We start from the raw sequence: 27,431 nt of genomic DNA on the forward strand, positions 1-27,431 counted from the left end.
TGATCACTGGTGGGGATGCCTTAGTGGTTTAGCTTTGGTGGTTTATCAAGAAACACCTGTGCAGTACTTTTGAAGCAGGAATCCTGGGTTTCATTTCCAAAGATTCTAACTCATTTTATATGTGTGTGACCCCAGGACTCGGCAGAAACACCATTGTAGCAAACTGTGTTTGAACAGACTTGACTTCATGTCTTGTCTCCTTATTGATTTGCAGAGTTAGTTCACATTGTTGAGTCTCTCTCTTCTCATCCGTTATTGAGAATGCTGTCAGCATCATGGGGAGGCTTTGTGAGGGGTGCAGTTTATGTACATAGAGAACCTACCTCTCTTTGGATAGTCATGATGTTAATTGCCTGCTGTTGGAAACAAAGGGTCTCCATCCGGACTCTGAACTTCTGGCATACTTGTAAAAGGGGCTTGCAATTCTAACCCCTTTTTTATACCTTTTCCTATGTTCTAGGATCCACTTCTCTGTGGGCATGTGGAAGATAGGTGTCCCTTTGTTCTACATAATGCTGGTCTTTATGGGGGTGACATGCGGTTTCAAGTCACAAGAGTCTACCATGGGCCTCTTCAATGGTCTCAATTTGATAGTCTCTTCCACCATAGGACTCCTGCTTTCCTGGTACTTGCCCATGCATAGAAGCACAGAGGCCCAGAGGCCCAGACGCACAGCTGAGCATGGCCTGAGGTGCTGTATCTGAAGCTCCTCACACATCTAGTTCTCTCCTCTCAGGTCCCTGAACTGTGGTGGCCATTGTCTATAGATCTAGCCTGCCAACGCCCATGGATGCTCCAGGTTGTAGGAGCTGGCCTCTGCTTGTTCTGCCCCCAGGGCAATTTAGGCATCAGTTTTCAGTGGACAGACCCAGAGGAATTCTCCTTCCTGTGCCCACAGACAATGAAGGCAGGACTCTAGTCGCTCAGATAGTTGCTCTGTGAGACTTCTGATCTGGCCAGTGTGATCTTTATCTTCCTGGAAGACAGGCAGGTCAGCTTTTACAGAAATACTTTATTTTTTGTTTTTAATGCTAGCACTGAAAAATAATGCCTTGGTTTTGGCCCATGGTGCTGTCAAAACAAAACACTTCCTGTATCCAGGATATAAGCAGGTTTAATGAGCAACCAAGCATGTTGCTGCCTTTAGTTTTCATCTCCCCTTTGTAACTTTGGAGGTGGAATAACTCTGCATTCTTTACTTGCTAATCATTTAAAATTTTAATTGAAAGTTCTGCTTTTATAACGTGAGCTCCTCTGGCAAATGCATGAAAGTGCGTCTCATGTAATTGTAGTTTCAGAGCAGTTTCTAAGTAAAAGGCTTTAATCTTCAATGCCTTGACACTGGACTATTTCTTAGATATTTTTAGCATAGAAATTATGGTGCACATGGTACCAAAGGGCACATATTTTTCTTGCTTGGTATGTTTCCTCATTCTTGACTTGGTAATTATATTCGGGAGAATTTAGGCTTGAACTACAAAATACATGTTGGGTCTATGTTCTGGTATTGTGCAGTAATGATTGTGTGTTCACAACCTAACAGGATAGACAGACAGATGTATTTTAAGAAGCAGCCCTCTTGATATTTCTCCAAACAGGCTCTTGAGGCTTAGGGAAAAGAAACAGAGTGGGGAAAGAAATCACTGAGATGGAAAGTCTTAAGTGCCTAGTAAGTATGGAAATCAGTAAAAAGCTTTTTTTGTGTTCATTTGGAGTTATGAAAATCAAAACAGCCAGATTTATAGTAATGTGTTTGAATATAGGAATATAGTTTTATTCTAACAGATATATAAATGGTACATAGAGTTCTTATTAAAATTTTAAAATATTTTCTAGGTACTTTGTAAACTAAATATTTCTTTGTCAGTAACCTCATGAGGTTTAGAAAGGATAATAGACATGAACAACACCTTTTTTGTTCCTGTTCTTTCTGATTCTTCCACTACTACTTGGGAGTGCTTTCATAGATGTTGAATGGCGTGAATGCCTTTAAAATCCAGTTCTCTTCCCCTTTAAAAACATTTCAACACATTTATTTCATGTTACTGGAATGATTAAAATGAAGAGAAGAGAATCAGTTTTTTTTTTTTTTGTTTTTTTTTTGCTGCTTCAACGTTTAAGCTAAAATAATTCCTTTGGTTTGATATATTTGATACTGGCAATAGATTTTTTTTTTCCCCCTAGAGAGGAGAGGGAACAGTTTTATATTTTTTTGCCTTTCATTACAGAAGTAATATCAGTTCCCATTTTGGAAACCTTGACCAGTACAGATCTGCTTGAAAATAAGTCAGTCTTTAATCCCACTGAGATTCTAGCCCTTAAATTCAATCAGAGGCAGTTTATTGTCCATTGCCTCAACTCCCTACCAACAGCTTGATTTCCTGAACTTGGAGGGCATCCTTCATCAGGCGTCCTTCGTCCTTCATCCTCAAGTCGGGTAGTTGCCACCTGGCTGAGCTGGTCTCTTAAGTTCCTTGAGAGAAGGAACTTGCTTTAATTTTAGAGTTATGCGATTACTTAAAAATGATTGTTTTAACCTCCTGGTGGCGCAGCGGGTTAAAGCTCAGCACTAAGAAGCTAAGGCCACTTTAGCATGAGTTCGATTCCTGCCCTGGAGGTGACCCACATAAAAAGATATATGCCTACAACACTGCGTTTATGCAAATAAAAGATATAAGCTTAAAATGTGTACTTTCATGTGTAAAGTGTAAATGTGGTAAAACATTAAGACTGCACAGAAAGTGTACAGAAGTGAAAAGTAGGTGACCCTTCTACTTGTTCCCCAGGCCTACACTTCCCTGCAGAGGAAAACAAAACAAAACAAAACATGCTTTTATTACTTTGTTTCTTTCAAGAAATAATTATCATATACAGTTTAAAACAAATTACCTTAAAAAAAAAACAAAAAAAACAAAAACCTTGCCTTTGTGATGTAGAGAGTGGTGTTGGATATGTGAGTGACAGGGTTTTTTTGCAAGCCTAACTCCAGTTGTGTCTATTAAAATTGAAAATCTAACACAGCAATTCTAGTTCTGGAATTGTGTTATGTAAACAGGAGTAGCAGTGTCAAGATACACTTTTTTATTAATGCATTTTTACTAATGCATTTTTTCTGCTGGCAAGAGAAAAGAAGGAAGAGAAAAAGAAAAAAATGGAAAAGGAAGTAAAGTAAGTAAATGTCATTCAATGAAATGGTTGAACGAACCTTAACGCTCGCGTGCCAGCTGTGGCACAATCAAAGGTGGGGTGGAGCTTAGCTAGTCATGGAGGAATTCTCCTGATGTGTTTTTATTTAAGAAAACATAGACGTTGGTATTCTTATATAGTGTTTAACTTTTATAAACAATGATTAACTATGTGGCTGTGTATGTCTACATGTGATGTTGTGAGCATGGGCATGGAGTATATTACGGGAGGGAGGAATCAGCAATGCTTTATAAATTAAGTTTCTTCTTTTTTTTTTAAAAAAAATGTGCTCTTGAATCTTTCCTGAAATAGGCATCATGGTAATTGAAATGATTTGTCAAATCTTCTTCTTTTCACCACTAAGGGATGTCAGTGGGTACTTAAGCCCTCACTTAATCTCATTTCTAAATGCTTTTATCTTTTGGGGCATGACTCATCCCCAGAGAAACTGCTCATGTAGAGCAGCTAAAGGGTTTGGGTACCACACATTTGTCTTGGTTTGGAATTACCATAGAGGTTGCTGACCCTGCCAACTACCAGCAGTGCAGGGCCATGGAAGACTCCACAGTTAATTGCAGTGGATGCTGAGAGACTGGACAAGTGCAGTGGACCAGTGCACATTCCAGAGAGTGGACCCATGACTCTTGGGGGGGGGGGAATCATCGGCACTTGCATCAATGTCCTGTGGGATCAAAATATGAGAATTGCTGAAATCTGTGTGAGAGAGAAATTTAGGGTCTGACGATAACTGTAGTGTCTTGCTAGAAAGGTGAGTTAAGTGACAGAATGATGAGAGGACGAAGGTTAAAAATGGAAAGCATTCCGGAAAAATGATGTTAAGATAGCTTTCTGGGTGTCCGTGTTTACATACCCTTTATTGCCCTTCACAGCATTTATCATCTTATCCTTCCCTGGATTTATGCTTCTGGCAAGTAGAACTAGGAAAGAGTAGAAGTGGAGGTCATTTAGGGGGACCTTGAAAAGTATTTGAAAAGCACATCATGTTTCTATTGTCTTTGCCAGAGTGCCTAAACATTTATTAAGTGAATGTAGATATTCAGCTGGGGGAAAAGGCGGCATTGCAGGTAGCATCATCCTAAATTATCAGTTGTGGGTTTAGGAGGTTTCCTATCTTCTCAGACATCTGTAAAGGGTCCACAGCCTCCACTGAGTGGATCAAAGTAATGTTAGATGAGTTGGAAGGGATGGGGCTAGTGGGGGCTCTGCCTGTGTTTGCAGGAACACATGCCACCGTCCTCTTTGAGCAACTGCTTAGCCAGCATCTGCTTTTTCTCAATGGACAGAGCTCAATATGACCCTCCTGGGCCCGAGTCTAGGTAGGCACTTGGCCTTCATTGACCCTTTCTTTCACAAAATATTACCAGGTATATTTTATGAATGTGACAGAGAACTATGATGCAGGCTGGAGTCATTATATGTATTCACTTTTCCCCTTTTGATCTTAAAATATATTGAGACACTTTCGGGGGCCCCTTATAAGTGTCCTGGATCCTCCACACTGTGTCTCCTGTGCCAAAGGTCAAGTCACCCAGTCTGGGGACTCGTCACTATCACCCAGGCCCCTGCATGCTTTGAGGTGCATGTGATTAATAATGGTGATGCTGTCCATTTTATACTTGGGTTTTCCCAGATTATTGGGTGGTTCCAACAGCTGCCTAAAAAGTAATCACTTTCTTCTCTTGGCACATTTTCTCTACTCTCTCCCAGGTTACTGTTTTTCGCTAACCTTTCCCCGAGTCTGTATAGTTTCCTGCGTTAGTAAAGATGAGTGTAAAGGGAGCATTTTCCCCAGTCACTGCTGTGGCCTTTGTTACTAGTAGTGTGCTGTGAGACTGGCAACAGCATTAATGCTGTGCTTTCTAATGCTAGGCTGTGAAAAGTTTTTCCCCCCAAAATGTTGTGAGATCGTTCTGTTCTTTCCTTTTAGAATGGGCCCGGTCAAAAGTAGTTAGGCTTTGTCAATGATTGTTTTGAAGTAAAACTTGTTACAGAAAATATAATTACTGCACTTGTCATGAGTGGAGAGACCGATTCTCTTTGTTCTAAGCCCAGCTGTATATTTCTGGGTCCTGTAAGAACAGCTCATCCACTGTTAAAGTGTCAGGTGGCTAGTGAGGAATACAGATCCTTGACAAGAAGAACATAGCAATCGAGGGAGGAAAATTGCAGAGGAGTGGGGAGGGTTTACAGCAATAGCGAAGATGCCAAAGAGAGGCCAAGGAACACAGTTTCAACTTGCCTTTTTGGTCTTTAAAAAGATGGGCAACACTAAAATAAAGACCCACAGAAAGACAGAGAAAGCACATTGGAATGATCTACGCCCTTGGGAATGGATGCGATGGGGAGAAGTAGGATGAAGCTTATTGAATCAGTCTTGTAGCCTAATCTAAGAAGGTCGCTTTGGTGTTTTGAGAGCCAGGAACACTGTTGGCATTTCCATTATCCCCATTAGTGAGTGACGCGGAGCAGTGAAATCTCGTCTGTTAGAGGTTGCCAGGGAGGTAAGTGTCCCATGTTCGTGTGGTCACTGGACAGCTGCCCAGGTCCTGGTAGGCGTGTGGACAGTGAAGCAGTTGGTTCACATTTTCCCTGATTCACTCAGGACAGTCAAGTAGCCACCTCTGTCTCTGACAAAGCATTAAAATCTCAATGACTGCAAATAATTTTTTTCTCCCTCATTGTTTCCTCATTCTAGGTTCTGCTAGCATAGGGCATCTTCATACTTTGAGGAGAAAATGGCTATCCAAAGAATTCATTTTCTGTGACTTCTTGTTTTTGCAGACATTTGACTACCCTTGAGTGTTCTTGAGCTGTGGGTGCCGCCCCATGAGTGGGGTAGGTGAGCCCCACCAGGGGAGTCATCTCCCGTGTCCTAGAAGTGGTGTGGGAGCAGCACTGCCGTGTGATACATCTTCTAGCTCAGGTGTCACAAATAAACAAAAAAAGATTGGGCCCTGGGGAAGCATCACCCAAGCTTGAACTTTAGGGTTTTCCAAATTGACTGTTTCTCTGGTCCTCACTGGTCCTCACCAAAGCGAAAGCTGTGGTTCTTGGCCGGAGCCATCAGGCACTTTACTCAGATGTGTCATTTGCACTCGTGATGCTGTACTCCTTGATGTGACTTGTGTTTTAAATTAAAAGAAAACATGCAGGATGTTCCCTGGTGGTGCAGTGGGTTAAAGCAGAGCCATTTCAGCATGAGTTCGATCCCTGCCCCAGAGGTGACCCACACAGCTCGGCAGACCTCTCCTGACCCGCCCGCTGCTCCCCATCAGCAGTGTATTTCGTAGAGCTGGCTATTCTGCTCCCCACTCTGTCTCTGGTGACTGCTCTCACCGAACCTGTACCTCTGGCCTGTATCCCAGTTCTGTATACATAAATAAATAAATCTTAAAAAACAAAACAAAACATGCAGTTGGTGGAATCTTAAAAAAAAATTATTGTCCAGTTCCAGTGGGAAAAAAATTTTAAACAGTAGACCAAGAAACTTCTGTTAGCATGGGAAATATTGACAGGAATCAATTGTGAATTGCAGTTAAGGGGAAACATTGACAGGAATCAATTGTGAATTGCAGTTAAGGTTCTGTATTCAAAAGTTGTTTGTGTCCAAAGGACACAAAAACATTGATTCAGAAGGACACCTGCACCCCCATCTTTATTGCCGCTCTAGTTACAGTAGGGAAGATATGGAATCAACCCAAATGCCCAACAGTAGAGGACTGGATTAAAAAGATGTGGTATATATATCCAATGGAATATTACTCAGTAATCAAAGAAGATAAACTCATGCCTTTTGGAATAACATGGATGGAGCTGGAAGGGATCATGGTTAAGAAAGAAAGAAAGAAAAGCCACAAAAGAAAAAGAAAAATACCAGATCGTTTCATTCATAGCAGGAGCATATGGGATCAGGGAAAAAAAAAAGAATTGTAAATAAAGTAAAAATGATATGGAGGTGGAAAGGAGAATAGGATCAAACCTGGGGTGGGAAGAGTGCACAGGACTAAGGTGATGGCACGGGGTGAATTGGTGGTGGGAAGTCCACGGGGATTACAAGATGAAAAAATGAACAAAATGAAGAATGTAGAAAAAAAAAAAAGAATTAGAGTTAAGAAAGGTGCACAGTGGTTTGTACTCAATAAAAGTTATGTGTTAGGTTTTAAAAAAGTTTAATAGTAACTTAAAATTTGATATATCAGGGCCCTCCCTGGTGGCGCAGTGGGTTAAAACACAGAGAAGCTTAAGCCACTTCCGCATGAGTTAGATCCCCGCCTGCCCCGGAGGTGACCACATGGAGTGGCAGACCTCCTGACCCTCCCGCTGCTCTCCTCAGCAGTGTACTTTGATCATCTGCCTGTTCTGCTTCCCACTCTGTCTCTGGTGAATCCTCTTACTGTCCACATCTCTGGACTTTACCCCAGTTCTGTATGAATAATAAATAAATCTTTAAAAAAAAAAAGAAAAAAATTGATATATCAAATTAAGTTATCATATTGGAATAAAAGTTCTTATTCTTTAAAAAAAGAATAAGTAATTCATGGAGAACATGAGTTATTTCATAAATAACTTTTATGATTGCCACCTGTATTCATATGAAAAAGTCAAGTTAATGATGTCTTGCCAAACATTCTCTTTTCTCCTTCCTTCCAATATGCATGAAAGTAGTGCTGTGTTTTTGCTACCTGACTTGGTCAGTGTTTCCTTTATTTTTCTCTAATTTACTGGGGTGGGGGGCGGGGGCGGGCGACGGGGGGTTGGTTTGTGGTGGTGTGACATCATGTTTCACTTGAGTTTTGAAATTTGGGTACTGTCTTCTTACGCCAGATAACCTGTAGATTGCTGTGCTGCTGCTTGCAAATACTGTACTTAGTACTTTTTAATTATAGGCCAAAGTGCATATCAAAAGTTGTTATCTAAAGACCTTGGCCAATTTTGAGTGGGAGAAAGAAAATGTAAATGGAAATTCAACTTGCAGATGAACTTAAGGTCATGAAGGTACTTTCTAGGTCAACCACCTATCTGATTCAGCAGTCCCCTTCATAGAATGTTGCAGAAAACATGTCTGGATAGTGCTTGAACAGAGGCTTCATGGTATCCCAGGTGACCCTGTTGCATTTTAGCTCCATATGCAGAGGAGCATTTTTCTTCCTTTACTCTCCTGCTCTTGGGTCATACTGAGCCAGGGATTATTATTATTATTTTTTACCACAACATGAACCTTCAAATATTTATAGACCATTGTCATTTTCTACAAGTCTTTTGTCCTCACCCACTTTCTGTAAATGAGTGAATCTCATTACTAGTCTGCTGTTCTGGTTATCTAGTGCTGAGTGTGTTCCACTATCCTCTGTGAAACTCATTTTTACCTGACAGCTATACATGTGACTTTTTTTTTTTTTTTTTTAAACTTTTGGTTTGTGTGGGTCTTAGGTATGTTTCATAATGGCAATAGTTTCCAAATCTTGAACATGCAGTGGGAGAGGAATGTATTTTGGATGTAGCGTTTTATGATCTAGGTGGAAGAAGAAATTTTTTCAAAGTGACCAACTTCTAAAAATGTAACGATGTTGCATTATGCTAATTTGGGAAGCCATTCAGTCTTTTTAGGTTGAGAGTGAAGGGTGTCTTTTAGCCTGTCCTATTCAGTGAGCACTCACCACTGCCACTATTTGAAAATGAACACAGGAAGTCTTATAAGTCATAAGGAGTCTTATAAATATTACAGGTGTGCGTTCTGTACCTGGAGGGGAATGTACACGGTAGAGGGGCTCTTTGCCTATCCTGTGGCATGAGAAATTTTTTTTTCCCCATCCAGTTAACACTAGAGATTGTTCTGGGTCAGTATTCAGAAATAAAGAGAGCACTGTCACTGCTCTGGAAGATCTTCATATGCGGAGGAAGGGAGCTGTATTCTCAGGTGGATGCTGTCCCTCTAACCACCTGGTTTCATAGCTGTAGAACTGTTACAGGGAAGCCCAGAGTGGACTGGGCCACCTGTCTGTGGGGCCTCACCCGCGTGCTCACAATTCAGTTATTCAGTTATACTGCAGGTACACAGAAAAGAGTCAATAACGGGTTTATTTACAAATGGGGAAAGGAATAGGAAACAACCCAGGGAAAGAGAGCAGGATGCAAAGTATCTGGAATACCTAATGGCTAGGCTGACTGAACACACAGAGTCACAGGTCAGGAGAGCTGATTCCCAAGTGAGAGAGTGAGAGATGCAATCGGGCCCTATTTATCCCCCAAATGTCCCAGAATTCCTGCTAGCTCCGCCCTTGGGTCCTCGCAGTTCTCTCCCTGGTACTGCTGGGAGTTGTAGTTTCCAATCACTGGAGTAGGGTATAGTGTCTGGAGTAGGAAAGCTGGAGTAGTGGGGGGGAGTCCATAGACTCTGCAGAGTTCCTTTAGGACATCCTTCCCCTTACCAGAACCAGGTCTGCAACTGCCTTTTCTAGACTTTACTGCACATCAGAATCACTTGGGGATTCGGCCCCTTGCAGGCTTGCTGGGTCAACTCGCCAGGGTGGAGCCTGGGAATCCAGTGCGCATGCAGGAGACTGAAACCTGTGTTTTGGAGCACCTGGGGACATGAGATGGTCCAGCTTTTAGAACCATGACTAGATAATCTTTAAGCTGTTCCCCAGCTTCAAAATTATGATTTTTCATGTCGTGTGTCCCACTTTCTATTTTCTATTGTATATTCTTTTATTGCTCTGTCCCATCCCTCTTCTTCCTCTGGTTATTGCTAGCTCCTACCCATTTGAGAGTTTACTGGCTAAATGTGCAGGACAGGTCATACCTTGATCATGATTATATTTACTTTCTTGCTGCCTTGGCCACCATTCTTCCCATTAGTGCCAAAACACTCTAGATCAGGGCATTCTTTTCTCCAGGACTCTGGTGGCTGCCCCTTCCCACCATCTCTCTGCCTACCAGCAAATGCTTGCTTGAGGCAGGATCTCTGTGACCTCTCTGGATTGTACACCCATCTCTGTGTTGGACCTCTCGATCGCCATAGCTGGCTCTTTGTGTGCCTTGGAGGGAATCTGCTTATGAAATGCAACTGGATATTTTATTTTAATCTTTAATTTTAATCTTGAAGGGGTCATACTTTCTTTCAGCCTAGATCCTTATTGATTTATGTTAGAATACAGGAACTTCCCCTTGTCTTTCCAAGTCAGCTTAAAATAAGAAGGATGTCCCTTCAGACCCTGACTTAAAACTGCAAAAGAGTACAACTCTAAACATTCTCAGGGGTAACATATTGAAAACTTGTGTTTGATAAAGTGCACTGTTCTGAAAGTGCCGGTGTGTAGTTGGGGTCCAGTATTCAAGTCCACATGTTTGACCTGTCCTGCACTAAGCCATTACTCAGTTCAGAGCAAAATGTGTATGTGTTGGCAGGGGTGGAAGGGAGGGAAATCTGTCTTTATGCAGATTATTTGTGACTTTACCTTTATAAAAAAGTTTCTCAGACTTTTTATTTTTAACCCCTTTCCCATTCCTTTATTTTCTTTTTTAAATATTTATTTATACGTACAGAACTGGAGTAGAGGCCAGAGGTGCCAGGGGTGAGGATTCACCAGAGACAGGGTGGGGAGCAGAACAGGCTGACTGACGAAGTACACTGCTGAGGGGAGCAGTGGGCGGGTCAGGTGGGGATTGAACTCATTCGGAGGTGGCTTTAGCTTCTTAGTGCTGTGCTGTAACCCACTGTGCTACCAGGGAGGGCCCCCATCCCTTTATTTTAAATCTCTTTAGACTTCTTAATCACATTTCCCATCATGAATTTTTAATACCATAGACCACAAACCATTGCAACAACTAAGGCATTTTAAACACCATCAGTTTTCACATCCTTGGGGACCTTACCACTCCTGTATCTAAATAAAAGGCATTCTTGGCTCCCCTTGGCCATTCTATGATGCAGTCAAGATTGAGACCCAGTGATCAAACCCAATCTTTCCAAAACTTGCTTCATCAAAAGAACTAACTGGGAACACATGTTAAGCTATCAGATTTCCAAACCCTTATACCTGAAGATTAACAGGTCTCAGGTGGGCTTGGGTCTCCTATGTCTGAGGTTAAGCTTGGGGCTTAACAATTGTCCCAGTAAGTCTTCTTAAAATTCAGTGTGTTTCGTTCTTTCTCTTATGACACAGAATCTATCTCCTCCTGTTTTTCTAACTAAGATTGTAGGGATGGGGATGAAGTTGTTTACAAAACATTGACGTGGAAGTTAACATTCTGTATTGAAAATTAGAATCCAATTTCTAATAAGTGCTTGAATAAAAAACAGACAAAAATACTGTGTTACCTGACTAGGTAACTCTATATGGAATGTCTGTGGTACAGAAGAGCTGTGGTTTTCCAAGGGACTCAGTGGTATTTATGCTGTTTTTATTATCATTGGGGGCTTATTAATCTAGTGAAGGAGCAGAGACAAAGTGCTTTGGAGGAGCTATTTTAATTTTCCCCTAGTAATTGGATAATGACTTGTGTGAGATTGTGGCATTTGAGAATGGGTCAAATGTAGATTAGAAGATAGGCTGATGTAAAGGCACACTGCACAGCAGATGACTCATTGGTGCTAGAACATGTGGTTTTGGGGATCGAATTAGAAAGCTACTAGGGCAGTTCTGGGCACAGCTGGACACTGCATTTGCAGCCAGAGATTCTGTGTAAGGTATGGCCCTTACAGGCCACTTCGCCTTTCTAAAGTTCATTTTGTAACAACTGCTCCTGGTGCTTGTGTTGATGGCATGATTAGGAGAAAGCGCTTTGTAAGGTGCCAAAGCCTGATGTCACTGGAATATGCCCAGGTTAGAAGTGCCCTGAATATGAAGCTAAGGAATTTGTACTTTGTTCTGTGACAAGTACGTAGTCACTGGAGAACTTTGTGAAGACACGTCTGTACCACAAGGGGTGGAGTAGACTTGCACAGGCAGAGGTGAGGACAGAATCACAACATGCAATGTTCCTAGGCTTGTGGAAATCTATCCTGAATTCCCAACTCCGACCTACAAATGAATGTTTGTAGCATTTCTTGTTTGAGAGTTTGGAGGCTCATAGTTCAAAGGCCAAGAAAAAGAAACATGGGCAATTTGTCTTACCTGCTTTCTTTCCTGTTTTATAATTAGAATTGGAGGCTGTTGGCACTGGCAGGGAGCCCAGCGATTTAGTTGAATCCATTTACCATCTCGATGTGCAGGACTGTGGTGAGAGTTATTTGTAGTGAGGAAGAGGCCTGTTACAGGGCCCCTGCAGTGCTGAGCCAGGCAGGCTCTCCTGAGGGGCCAGCTAGCCCCAAGAGCTCCCCACTTTCTGACAGGCACAGCTTTCTGGTGGGCCAGCTTCCTCGCCTTCCCTCCCGCCGGTGTTCTCTGTATACCTACCCGCAAGACTTGATTTACTTGGCACTCTCTAGATTGTGGTGCTTCCCTGAAATGCTTCCAGTCCTGTCATGCATGTTCATTCCACTCCGTTGCCTTATGATGACTTGACTGGTAAAGAAGTGCTTCTTTCGAATGTACTTGTTTTGTTTGGATGGTAACTTGATCGAGTACTTGATGGACTGGGTTACTGGACTTATGAACTAGTGTTTAAGTTCTGTTCTACAGACTCTTAAAGCCTTTGGTCTCTGGTAGTGTGTTGATTTGTGTGTACAATGTCCTTCTGTTTGTGGTCCTTTTTGGCTTGTGACCATGAAAGAAGTTTTAAATGTATCAGCAAGATTCTTGTTTAGCACTTAGCTCCTTTCTAACAGTGTCTTCTGGAGGCAGTGAGATATTGTGATTGGATTAACTCCTTATACTGGATAAGTTTTACTGACTTGCATACGAACAGTGTTTGCTTCGTGATGCTAGAAAACTAGTGATGAGAGCTAACGTTTATTAAACCTTTCTCCTATGCTGGGCACTGTTCTAAATACTTGACCTGTACCCACTCACAGTTGTTGCTGCAGTTCTATGAGGAAGAGGTACTGTCATTATGCCTTCTTCTGATGAAGAAACTAAGGTGTGGAGAAGTGAATGACTTGTGTGGCATCACAGCCACCCAGTGAATGGGGGAGCTGGCTCACAGCTGCAGGCTCCACAGTGCTTCCTTACCATGCTGTTTGCAGTTGACAGGTAGGGACTTTGGACCTGACTGAATCCCAGCACTGACACACCTGTGTAATTATGCCCAGGTGTGTAACCTCTCTGTGCTTCAGTTTCATTATTTGTAGACTGAAAGTAGTTGCTTGGCCTGGGTTGTATTATCGGATTAAATGAGATAATGTCTGAAGAGCCCATGCCTAGCCTAGTATCTAGCATATTAGAGAGACTTGTTATTTTAGAGCAGCTTTTATAAAGAGTAAAGTGTTGGGAAGTTTTGGAAATTAGACTTTTAGAGTCAATTCCAGTATTGCAGTATTTTAGTTTTAAATTGCTTTAACCTGTTACTAGTTATTTTTCTTTAAAAGAAGTCATGGATGAGTCCTAAGCAGTAGTGCCAGGTGACTGAAGGTGCCTCACAGAGAGAACGGAGGCACTGGTATCAGCTCAGGGTCAGCTGCCTGGGTGCTGGCCATATGCACAGCGAGTCATGAGATGTAGACGAATAAATGGTCTCTTTTCTGTGGCTTTGTACATCTGGGTAAGAAGCTGCACCCTCAGCTGGGTATAGGAAGTTGAGGAAGTGGCAGCAAAGAAACTGTTAGGACCCCAGCAGTCCCCAGCAGTCCCCTACATAATTGCCCGGGAACTTATGGGTAATGGTTCATGCCATTTTTTTTTTTTTTTTTCCTGGAGAGCTGGAAAATCTTTTTCTTCGGGAAGCCTTTGGAGCTTGTAGGTATGTTGCTGTCTTTCATACTTGACTCTGGGATTCATGCCTGTGACGATCCTATAAGATTATAGGATTTCCTTTTCCTTAAGTGATCATTCACCAAGAGATATTCTAACTCTGAGACTACTTAAGGGTGATGTATTGAATACGTAACGTACTTAGCTTAGAATAGTCTTTATCCCAAGCAACCAGCTGGTTAGCAAAACCCATACTCTGTCAGAACTTTCTTGAAGACCTAGCTGCCAGAAAGAACCCCATCCTGTGGTTAACAAGTAGGGTGTCCCGTTGTGTGCTGCCATTCACCATTGCTGTGTGTTCTTGTATTAAATTCGTGCTAGGAATGTCAGTTTGGCTTCTTACCGAGGTTGCTGGTAAACAGTAAAAGTAAAATCTGAGAGCTTTGTCTTGTTCTTCACAAAGAAAGTGGACTTGGGCCCTCCCTGATGGTGCAGCAGTTTAAAGCAAAGCACAGCAAGCGAGCCACAGCCGCTGCAGTGTGAATTCAATCCCCACCCGGGAGGTGACCCACATGGTGCAGCAGATTTCTGCACCAGACCCACCTGTTCCCCACAGCAGTGTACTTCGTCCGTTGGCCTTTTCTGCTCCCCACTCAGTCTCTGGTGAATCCTCTCACTGCTCCTGCACCACTGGCCTGTACCCCAGTTCTGTATGCATAAATAAATCTTAAAGAAAGAAAGAAAGTGGACTTGGTAGTCTTTAGTACTTAATCAGAGGAAATTGCAGACCATGGAGCTGAACAGAATCTGTGGGACCCTAATGGCATCTCGTTTCTTAAACAGAAGGGCGATTCAGAGAGTTTTCAAAATTAGGCCTGTGTCTGTGGTTCTCCCTCTGGATTAATATTAGAATTTAATATGTAGTTCAGCTTGTGGATCTAAAATGTGGCAATCAGCTTGAACTCTGTTTTATTTTTGCATAACTGTTTGTGAGTTGCTAGGGAATCTACTCTCAGTTTTTTCCATCTTGTTTTTCTTAAATGTTTTGGTCACTCAGTAGGAAAACTGTGAATTTAGTATGTGTAAGAGATTTAAATATGAGGACATCTATTTTGAAGATGCATAGGTGCTCTATAAACACTTTGGAAAACAAGCCAGCCTCAGAGGAGAGTTGCTTATGAAGTTACTAAGTTGAATGACTTCAGTCTTAAAATGTGATTATAGATATGCCAAAAATTTTATATTGTAACTCATGTGTTGTAGAGATATTAGAAAATGTTGAACCTTTATCCACTGTTCAGTCCTACAGTGATCTCCATACTTCTACATGCTTATAGCTGGACAGACCTAATAGTGACTTTGTTCAAAGACCAAGTTGTATTTAAATTGTTTAGAGTTTTGTGGGACTTCAGTAAGTCAGCATCTGATGGTAGGGCTCCTTTTCTTTTGGTGTTTATTATATTCTGTTGCTTAACTATGTATTTATTACTACTGCAGGACTTAAACCATGCAGTTGGTTGGTTGTTAGAGATGGAGTTTTGTCTGCTCTTAGTAGCATTAACTGGTTTGTCAGGTCCCTCCACAGCCTTTCAAGATGGCCTGATAATGGTTTTAAATAGTTTGGTCATCTGCCTTCAGCATTATTTAGCATAAGAGACACAATACCTTTCTTTCCCCTTACTTATAATTAATATGTACTAAAAATACCATTCAGTGTTTCCTTAGGAGATTATGGGCTGGCTATTCTTGAGTGATCTTAATTTGTTAACACAGGTTAATCTTTTAAAAGCTGTGTGGGACCACATTTCTCCATTTTACTTGTTATCCCAAAGGAGCCAACTTTAGCTAGGGGCCAGTATCAGTTCATTACTTCAGGAGATGAAAACATTAACAGGCAGACCGAGGTATTCACTTTGTTCCTCCAAGGTAAGAACTCATCAGTTTTGTCCATATCATTTTCTTACCTCAGAACAACCCAAGAGTGTTGATCCAAATGTGGACGATGCTGCTAACACCGTGTCTGTGAACAAGCTGTTCTTATTTGGTGTCTCATGGAGACTGGATCTTATTAGTGTGGCCTGACTGACAGTAAAATAGCTCAGTAGGTTGTTATTTTTGGTCAACTGAAGGAACGTAGTAACTGTAGTTTATGATGCAAAAATGTTTATTATTCTTTCATGGCATTTTTCTGCCTCACTTATTATTTCCACTCTCTGCTTTTTGTATTTTAAGTGTCCTGTGTTGACTGCTGACTGTCCCTTGAGAGAAAGGACTGTATCTTGTTTGAATACCTCTTTATTCAGGTCAGAGCCCTGCTTGTAGTAGGCAAATTATATATGTAGTCCTTGCTACTGCTTGTTAGCTTGGATAGGTTGTGCTGAATCCATGACAGAATGTTCGCTGAACGAAATTTTGTTCCATTTGAGTCATGTAATGTTTTCCTGAGTACAGTGTGTGAAAAAGTCAACCTTATTCAAAATCCTGTGTCAGAATATAAGAACAGTTTAATAAACATAATTAAATATCTGCTCGACTTCTTGTTTGAAGCACTCTTTTTTGGTAGGCAAAGGGGGTTGTAGCCTCCATCCTTTCAAGTTTTCGTTTGAAGATAAAATTCATTTAAACTTGAAGGAGAAAAGCTCGTTCATCAAATAAATAGAATCTTTTATTTGTGTTAAAAAAATGAGTATCCCAGACTTGATGGTCCTCACTCATTTGGCTTAATAAATTCTTTTTTTCCTCAGTGGATTTACCTTTTTAGGATTTAAGATTTTTTCTATAAAATCTTTATTATCATACTCTTCCTCACCCCCCCATTATGTGTATTGAGGTAAAGTAGGTTTCACATCATTGTATCTGCTTTGAAGAAAACTCCTATTATCTTAAAAAAATAAATAAATAAACCCAGACGGGGATTATACTTCATATTCAAACTTACGTCCTTTTTTTTTTGTGTGTGTGTGTGTGTGTGTGTCCTTGGGACACATTGGTTAAACATTATTATTTGTAATCTATTAAATATTGGTAAATATTCCCCAGCAATAGAACAGATCAGTGTTTGAATTGACCTTCTGTTTTAGGGCGCAGGTGCCCTGTTGGAGTTTCAGCTTGATGCCTTCCCCCTCTTCCCACGTCTGACCCTTTCCTGTGTGGTGTCAGCCCGGCTCCTTTCAAGTCTTGTCAGTTTTCCATCTGTGTCGTCAGGCTTTTACTCCAGTCTGTGATTTGTCCTCTCTTTTAGGTTCTCAGTAATGTTGTTCTGCTCCATCTTACTTTTGATAAAATTCTTCTTCAAATCATACCGAACACTGCTGCCAACCTTATCCACTCTTCTGATCATAGCCCCATCAGTAAAGCTTTCCTGATTTTTCCTGTGATTCACTCCTGACCTATTTTTAATTAGTGGGTGTTGAGGGGAAGCCTTGGGGCATTAATATCTTTAAGATTCATTAAGTTGACAGCTTGCTAATGTGTGAAAGTACCTTCAAAATATGAAAATTATATTAGCAAATGAGAGCAGGTAAAATTATTAGTAGAGATCAAAAGACCAAAAAATTGGACACTTTTTTATTATGATAGTTTAACATCATTTTGTGCCTTTTTCCATCTCAATTTTAATCCCGGTGGACTTCCCATCACCAAATCACCCGTATGCCATCACCATAGTCCCGTGCACCCCCACCACACCCAATTTTTTTCCCTTTCCTCACTCCATCCTCATAAAATGTCTCTGGTATATAGTTGTTCATTATTATTATTTCCCCCGTCCCCAAAAGATAAATATTTTGACCAAAGTAAATGTTAAGTATCTTTATTATAAGTACTTCAGTATATGTACTGACACTCAGTGGGAAACTAATTTGCTTCTTTGAAATGTGTTTTACCTACTACTTTTTAGGGCTAGAAAGAATCAACATCCTTTATTTTTATTTTTTTATTTTTTTGTGGCGTAGAGAAAGAATACCTGTATCACTGAATCATGACCTGACTACAGATCATGTTTTAAAACAAGAGAGACTCCCCACCTCCCCACCCATCGACCCCGCCCCGTGATCTATTTATTTTCTTTTGGGCAAATAAATAAGCAAAGAAATCTTTCTGCCAGCTTTAGAAAATACAGGATGTGATTTGTTTTGAGGGATTAAACATTTTATGCCAATTCAAATTTATTATGTTACCTGTGTCCTACAGTAATACATAGATACAAACTTTGTATTTTGTAAATTAGCTTCAAATTCTCAAATACTTGGAACTCTTTTACATTCCAGTCTATGTCTGTCTGAAAATTGTTAAAAAAATAAAATGGAATTGTCAGTTGAATAGACAGTGTATTTGCAGACTGCCCTGATACCTGCTCCTTTGCTTCTACAACTAACCAAGCTTTAAAAACAAATAAACCTTTTTGCTGTTTCACATGATAAATTTGTATCAATTTTCTCTCTGTTGCTTCTCCTTCTCTTTCAGCATAGGGCTTCATGAGCATTGTCCCCTGCCTGTGATCCTATAGGAGCTGACTGATTTTCTTACCTGTTCATATTTCTTCCTCTTCATGTCTACTCTTTGTGCCTGGTTTAATTGACAGCAACACTGCTTCTGCGCTCTTACATGCAAGTTTCATTAGCAGGCTTTTTTCTTCCTTCTCAGCTCATTAGTCAAGATGGAATACAGCAGTTTTAGTAGTTTTCCTCTCCTATCCTAGATTCCCCACCCTCTTGGCTTTGTTGTGCTAAGCTAATTAGCCTATAGTTTCACCAGCGTTTTGCTCTTCAGAAAGTTATCGGAAAATCTATTACTTTGTAATCCTCCAACATGTTTGTACTTTGAAATTTTTCTTAAAGAATGTTACTAGCTGGCAGCAATGTCAGAGGAGCCACTAAATGTTCCTGAATCTCAGTTTCCACATCTGTTAGTGGAGATAAAACATTTTTAGACTGGTGCTTATGGGATTCAATTAAATAAAAGCACTCATGTATTCCTAGCTTAGTCATTTATTCTTCAATGCTGTTTGCCAATTTGATGCATGATTTGACATCTTTATTGAGATTTAATTCACATACCATATAATTCACCCATTTAAATAAAGTATATGATTCATATTTGGTATATTCATGAGTTATGCAGTTGTTACCATTGTCTGTTTTAGAAAATTTTCAACAACTTCCCTTCTCCACGCCAAAAAAAACCCCATACCCACTAGCGGTCATTCCCTATTTCCTAGGTAACCCTTAATCTACTTTCTGTAATTTTATGCATTTTAACCCCATGCTTATTCTGTTGTGTACTAATAGGATTTTCATTTTTCTTATTGTATATTGCAGGTGTTTTGAAATGTAGTCCTGTAGCTTTTTAAACTAAAATAACCTTTTGATCATTTAATACTTATTTTTTACACAGGGAAACAGGACCAACTAAGTCAATTGACCTAAGGACGTTTCCATTCCACACCATTTTCACACACACACACACAAAACCCAAAATAAACCAAACACTTTAAATAGTATCCTGTTAACAATTATTTCATTACAGTTGAGTGTTTTCCGAGACCTTTCAGATTCTGAATGAGAGATATGATTTTTTAAAATTTTCTGTTTTAGCCAACAAGGTTGTTTCACTGTTCTGTGACTGTTTCTTGATTATTTCCTTTTATCTGTAGTCTCATATATCAAAAATCTGACCTCATCTAAAATTTATTCAGTGTATCATATTTTCTGCATAAATTTCCGTTAGAAAGCCATTACTATATGATTAACCATAGAAGTTTCTAGGACAGTCTACCCAGTTTTAATATGAATTCTTCTTTGGCAGACTTTTGGGTCCTACCTTATTTTGTTGTAGACCTTTTAATCATCCGTATTTTCCCACCCCCCCAGCCCTCTTTCAATGAGGTTTTGGTTGCTCTTTCTTGTACCAATGGTAACTATTTCTAAACTCCCTTAAATGTGATATCATGCAAATTTTAAGGCATTGGCCTCCAGAATCCTTGCAGCTTCCTTTGCCCCCTTCAAATGCTTGCAGAGAGCTTTATGTAAAGAAATAACTTCATCACAAGAGGAAGGACAAGAATCCTGATGGAGAACAGAGGTACTCTAGCTGGTCTGATTACACCTAGTAAGAGTGAAGCTAGGGTGGATCTCCCAGCCATTCTGACTCTCAGTTGAATGTTGTTGCATGAGGCAGCTTAAGTGAAAACCAAGGACTTGCCCAGACATCTCACAGTAATGTGAGAAATTAAAAAAAGATTTTGTGTTACTGTGTTTGGAAGGGCTTTTGTTATACAGCAAGTGTAACTAATACATGCAGTTATCACCTTGTGCAACATTGAGATGAGTAAAAAATGTATACTATGTACAGCCTTTAGCAGATTTCCAAAAGTAGAATTCCTTTATTAAAGGGTAGGAACTATAGCATTATCATAACTGATAGTTTTGCTTTTGGTGGCTTAGGTCACTTTTCCTTCAGATAGAATGCTGTTGCTTTTCATTGTCATTAAATCTGAGTTAAAGAATTTGATCCCCTTAGTGCTAATTATCTTGTGTTTTCTTGTTTCTTGTTTCTTGATTAGCAAGTACCCAAATTCTTAGAAAAACTTCTTACTGTTAAAGGGAAGGGAATGGTTTGGGGTGGCAAATCTCAAAAATTCTCAATGGTAGAATAGGAGTAAATTTTTGGTGGGGAGCTAGCTTACTGTCACTTACATACATGCTGATTTTTAGCGATGCATACTTAAAACTTAAAATTTTATAGTGCAGTGTTAAAAAGAAAGATATAAAGGAATAACTCCATCCTATTAAAAAAAGGCACAAAAATTTCTCTTACTGTGAAATAAAGCACACAGCACACATGCACACACACAAGCACACACCACACATGCACACACACACCTGAGGTCTAAATGTATTGCTTTTAACAAATTGTAGAATGAACACCTGTAATCACTTACATGTGCTTCCTGATTGTGATCCTTTCTTATCCTCATTTAGATTTTCTAATAATTGAATGAGTAAATGTTTATTCTTTCTGCCTGACTTGAATCAGTGGCATCATTTCTTTATAGTTTTTACCATCTGCATATGCATCTGTAAGAAAAATAATTTAGTTTCAGTGGTTATTTGAACATTATGTAAATGGAATAGTTAGTATTGTAATCTTCTGTATCTGGGCTCATTTGCTGAAGACTGTTAAGTCTCCTTCATATTATGACTGTTATAAACTTTTATTTTCATTGCTACTTAGAATTTCAGTATTAGGATCTTCCTATCTCAGATCTATCAATACGTACATTCTTGTATATATTCTGGAATAATATGGCTAGGAGAAGTTTGGGTAACAGGGTTGCTATTGACGGACCCTTAGCCATAAGTTAGAAAAAAGGATATAGCTCTTTCAAGACCCAGATTTCCTATATTCCTTTTAAGAAGGTGGAGGTAGGTACTAACACTTCAATAAAAAAAGAGAGTCACCAAAACCTGGAGAGTAGGAAAAAGGAAAGTTGTCTTGGACCAGTTTAAAGACCCTGTATTTAATATTGGCAAAAGTAGTGGGGACTCTAAAGAAGTCTAGCATAATATGTCAGGACAGTCTGGGGTTCTTCTCATGTAACTGTGCACAATGCTGAGTGGGCCAGTGTGCTATAATCCAACATGGTAGAATTGAAGAATGGTGTCTGTGTATTCCATCACATGATGGCTCTGCACTGAGGCTCCCTGCCAGCACAGACCCATGAATTATTCTTCATGTGCCCTGGCTAATGTCACAGAAAAGGCAGTAGGAGGTTTATAACTTGTTGAGTTCCCTACCTCCCCCATCTAATGAAGTTGAAATTTAAAAGTCTGAGTGGTGGTGTATCAAAATCATAAAATACTAGCTAATTTTCATTACGATCCTAATGAGGGAAGGGTTTGAGGAATTCCTGTTTTGTTTTGATGCTGTCAGATAGAGGGTTTTTTTTTTTTTTACTAGTTGGTATGTGCTTTGCACATTGAATAAAGTAATAAATGTGACAGGCTATATTTGAAGGTGCTTTTACCATGCAGATCAAAACTTGAATTGCTTGCAGTTATGACTTCTATTGGCTGTGGGGATTTGTAAGCTGTTATTTCCATAGACATAAAGTTACTTATTATTCTTTGTAGATTATTGACTTGATTTCTTGAATGGCCCCTAAATGTATGGATTTGGTGATGGTTTTGTGCTGTTACTATTATGCCTTTCCTAGAAATAACAAAGTGAGATTTTCATGCTTGAGTAAACACATTGATGCATTATGAAACTGTCAGACTCTGAGCAATTGGCATATGCTCAATTATTCAAATATGTGCTCTTTTGAATGGTTTTGTGTTAGCTAAAGCTTTAGTATAACTAGCATAAAGAAGTTTCAGTACGTTTCTTTAAGAAGTAAATCTCAGCTGTATGATTAAAGGAGTCTAGAGATTAGTTCTTTTGTTGGGTGATCTCATTGCCATTTATAGCTAATGAGTAGCATTCATTCTCTGATATTCATAACTCATTTAATTAAAATATTTTCTGTTAAAAATAATTTTAAATTGTTCATGCACTTTTCGTATCACCATAGCATCATCTTGTTCCCAGGCTTCCTTCTTTGTCTGTCAGCATGTACCTGCAATTTGTTTTTATTTTTAAATATTTACATTACAAAGTAATAATGTGCATTGCAGTTTATTTTTAATTATGTTACAAAGACTGATGCCCAAGATATTATTTTATCAGTGGAGCTGAACACCTCTCTTGTTTTGTGTATCACCCAAATTGATTTACAAAAGGTCTCTTTTTAATTATATAAGTATACAATCCCCTTTACAGGCTCTGCTCTTCCCCATCAAAAAAAAAAAAAAAGAACAAGGGTAATTATTAAATATTAATGTTCTATACAATTATTATTTGGAGCACACTGTGATCTTACTGGAGTCTTTTTTCCTTTGTAAATTCAGTTTCTGTTTTCAGCAAAATAGTAAATGCATTTTGGTTCTTAAAATTTCCAGTAAGCAGTGTGGTGTGACAGTGACAACTAGCAGCTTCTTCTTGCCCTCCCTTTTCCCTTCCAGCTTTTTAGGACCTCAGTTGTTCTTTCTTCTAATGTTTGCCTTTACATTTTGACACACCCTGCCCCACACACTTTTTAGTTATCTGTTGATTCCCTTTTATAGAAAATCTGCCTTTAGTACTTGCAATTTTCTTTCTGTTCCTCTGAAATTGACATTGTGAATTTTGATTTTATCAATATATAAGTATTAAAAACGATGACTGTATTTTTCTTGGAATTAATAATTTCTTTCATTTTTGCTTGCCTTATTCCCTTAATTCTTGTTTGTAATTTATCACTAAGTAAATCTTCTCAGTGCTTCTAAACACATCAACTTATGTCTTAAGTGTTTTTTTTATTTATTGTCTTAAACTTCCTCTGAAGTCTTAGCTATTCTCTGCAGAGTGGACTGGTTGCTGATAGGGCCTCCTGCCATTTGACATTTTGACATTTTATCCTGGGAATTAACCTTTGTGTGTGTATCTCTTTTCTTGATTCACATTTCTAGATTGTAATTTCTCTTTTATTACTTCCACATTTTGATGGACTCCTGACAAAAGTGCAAGGGAGACACATTTTTTTGGGACCATGCATGTCTGAAAGGTCAATTTGACAGTAGTCTGGATGGGCATGCCTGTAGATTTGGGATAAAATTTTGTGTAATTCTGGAGACTCTGTCCATCGCCTTTTCACTTTCAGGGTGCCGTTCTGCCTTTCTGATTTCTAATTTTTTGTTAGGAGACCCCTTCCCCATGTTACCCAGTTAATCTTTGGAAACTTTTAGACTCTCCTTGTTTCTGTTCATAATATTCCTTAGTATGTGTTTGTTTTCATTCATTTTATTGGCCATGTGCTTGGCCCTCTTGAACTGTAAATGCATGCTCTGCAGCTCCATGTGCTTTCTCTTTTTGGACAACTTAACTGGATATGTTGCACTTGTGCACTGATCTACCTTTCTTATCTTTGCTCTCCCATTTCTCCATCTCATTGGTTCCCCAGCCCTGCCCTACTTTTGTAGTCACCTCTTCTAGAGAGGGAGATTGCCTAGCCTCCTGCCAGGCCATGCAGGACAGAGAAGAGGATATAGGGAATATAGCTATTCTTGCTACATATTTTCCATCAGTGCTTCTTTTATTGTAAATTAAAAAAAATCATTATATTATCTTTCATTTTTTGTACAATGTATGATTTCCCAGTGAAATTCCCACCATGGATTCACCTGTGCACCATCACCATAGTCCCTCATGCTCTTCCCACTCCTGTCCTGGTCCTTCCTTCTCCTCTTCCTCTACAGAATGTCTCTGACCTATAGTTGCCTGATGATTTTCATTCTTTCTTTATTATATATTTTTTCTGATTCCTTTTTTGTTTTCTCAATAGTCCTCCTATAAGTGAGACTGTTCAATATTTTTCTTTTTCTTTCTGAGCTTATTTTGCTGAGCATAATACCATCTCCATCCATGTTGCTGCAAAGGTCAGGATTTTACCCTTTTTGATTGCTGAATAATATTCCATCATGCCCTAACCACTATGGAAAACTTTGTGGAGTTTCCTGAAACTACTGAAAATAGAGCTTCTGTATGATCCAGCAATTCCACTTCTAGGATCTATCCAACACACACACACACACACACACACACACACAAATCTTTAATTCAAAAGGACACCTGCACCCTTAATGTTTATTACAGCACAATTTACAATAGGTAAGCTACAGAAGCAACCCAGATGCCCAAAATTAAATAACTGGATCAAGAAGATGTGGTATATTTACCAGTGCTTCTTTCTTCAAAGGTCACTGTTCCAAATTCTTGCTGGTGCTCATTCCATAGGCTTAAATTTTGGCTTTGTGTTGATTCTTTGTTAGTTATCATTTGTTCACTAGTTTTCTAACTTCACAATTTTTTTTGATTAGCCCGTTTGTTCCATGTCTCTTATTTTTACTTGTCTTCATGTACTTTTTCTACATTCTCTATTATACACACACATATATACACACACATGGTATATATAAGGTCTATATATATGGTATCTAATATATATATAAGGTATATATGATATACATATGTATATATATATCCATTAATTTAGTGTTATTAGTACAGTTTGAAAGACTTAAAAAAGGAAAAAGTAACTCAGTGACTATGTTCATTTGTCATGATTAATGAAAGTATCCATACAGATTCTTATTTAGATTGCTCAAAAACAGTTTTTCTCCTCTAGATATTTATGGGCTATTTATATATGTTTCTGATGCACAGTAATATATTTTAAACATGGCTTTTGAAAACATATTATTTTCATTTTAACATGTTTTATTTAGCATTGCAGATTTAACATCAATCTTGATAACTAGGATATACAACTGGATCCTTTAAAGAAGTAATTACTGTTCTCCTTGAGTATCTTACTTGTCTTTAAATCTTTTAATTCTGAGGTACTTGTAGATATATAGGAAGTTGCAAAAATAGTGTAGAGAGGTCCTTTGTACCCAATTTATTATGGTAGAAACATCTTCACATTGAGTGTAGTATAATATCAGAATCAGGAAATGGATGTTGGTGCAGTCCTCACTAATATACATTTGTTTATTTTTAGAACTCACATTGTTTTGAATTTCATATTGGGTAAAACATTTATTTTGCAAATATATGTGAGATTTATGTGAAACTGTTTTGTCTTTCAGCAATTTTTCCAGCTAGTCAAATTAAGAAAGCTTGGACTTAGTGATAATGAAATTCAGCGGCTCCCTCCAGAAATAGCAAACTTCATGCAACTGGTAGAACTTGATGTGTCCCGGAATGGTAAGAAAAAGTTTCCTCTTACATTATCCAGTTGTATCTTCTGGCGTTTGAGGGTGATTTGTGGTAAATATAACTGGATACATTTTATTGGAAGTGATTTTCCTGGGCATCATGAGAAAAGTATAAATTTTGGAATGAGGTTAATGACATTGTGGAATAATTTGATTAACTTGTATTTGCCCACATCCAGGAATTTTACCATTTTTAGGCAGTAACTTTATCAGTGTTGATTTGATCTGACTCATAGAATAGGGAGTTGGTTTGGCAATCATATGCCTTAGATCCCCACCTATCCCTACCCCAAGTGCCAAGTTTACTGAACATGGCATTGAAGGCTGGTCGTGTTGTCATTTGTCCTTGCTTGGGGATGTTGAGATAAGGGGAGCTACTCTGAGGAAGGTTGTTTTTTTCTGGCTGTGGCTCAGTTGCAGGGAGTGCTGGAAGAGTCTGTCCCTGAAGTGCACAGACCTTGCTGCTGTTCAGGCACCTCCTATCAGTTCAGTATAATTGGAATTAGACACTTCTGTCCACTTGATATTGCGTGACTTGTGAATTTATATTGACTTCCACATTTCACTATAATGTTGCTTCCTTTATATTGAATTTCTAATAGGGTATTTATATCCTGCTTAAGCTTTCATCTTCAGGGGGTACCCTGACTTAGCCTTGTATTTTATGGCTCTGAGGACACCCTTGAGTGGGCTGGCACCCCTGCTTGTGCAGCATCTTTGATGAATTGCTTTCGGTTAAAGTGGCAGCTCCCAGTGGTCCTGCCCTTAGGGATAGAATTCAGTTCTTGAAAGGATGCTGCTAATTTTCTTCAGGATAGACCCTAATATGCTTGATACTTTTCTTTCTCAGATATTACATACCTGTTTTGTTTTTTGCTTTCCTGCAGAAATATTTATACTTCTTTTCAATGAACTTCAGGTCTGGGTTTTTCAGGCTCATTTCTTTCACAGAAACCCTAATAATGCCCAGATACAGCCCACTATTTTTCTGCAGATCGTGGCTATAATTCAACAGTTATAAACAATATTTGGTTGAAAATATGGTTAAAAAAAAAGCACCTTTACTTCTTTTAATTCCTGACATCTACCAGATCCCTTAAGTTGGAAAGTATCTTTAGGCCAAGCCATATGTTCTTGACAGAGAGTACACTTGAATTTTTATTGAGAATTATTTCTTATCTTGACACTACTAGAAAAAGAAAAAAAGATGTTTTGGGAGCTTTGTTTCAGAGTGTCTTATTTGGTTGTGGGGAACTCAGATCTGCTGAGTATAAAGAGGAATTAATTGTGAGCATGGAACTGATAACCCTAAAGCATTGGTGCGGTGCTCACATGTGATGCCATCTTGGGGTTTGTGATTTCTGTCTTAGAGTGTGTCTGCTTCTGTTTGTAGGTACTCCGTTTTCCCTCCTTGTTGCCATACTTTCTGTCCACACCCAATTTGTTGTGGTCTCTCTCAAGCACATTCCGGCTGTGGCATCTATTTGCCTTTCCCCTCCTGTCCTTTATACCTTCCAGCATGTTGATACAAGAAGCCAAACCTCTACATGAAAAAGTGTCCTTTTCTTGTTTCAACATT

At 39.2% G+C, this 27,431-nt stretch overlaps 1 protein-coding gene across 1 annotated transcript in view; it reads left to right on the forward strand.

Moving 5' to 3' along the window:
• Window positions 1-27,431, forward strand: part of LRRC1 (leucine rich repeat containing 1) — a 118,966-nt gene that overhangs the window by 18,418 nt on the left and 73,117 nt on the right. The window contains 1 exon segment of the mRNA XM_004673580.2: window positions 25,724-25,841. Within this exon segment, the coding sequence (XP_004673637.1) occupies window positions 25,724-25,841 (118 nt within the window).

Source organism: Condylura cristata, unplaced genomic scaffold, assembly GCF_000260355.1.
Source record: "Condylura cristata isolate star-nosed mole 26May11 unplaced genomic scaffold, ConCri1.0 scaffold00001, whole genome shotgun sequence".
Taxonomy (NCBI): domain Eukaryota; kingdom Metazoa; phylum Chordata; class Mammalia; order Eulipotyphla; family Talpidae; genus Condylura; species Condylura cristata.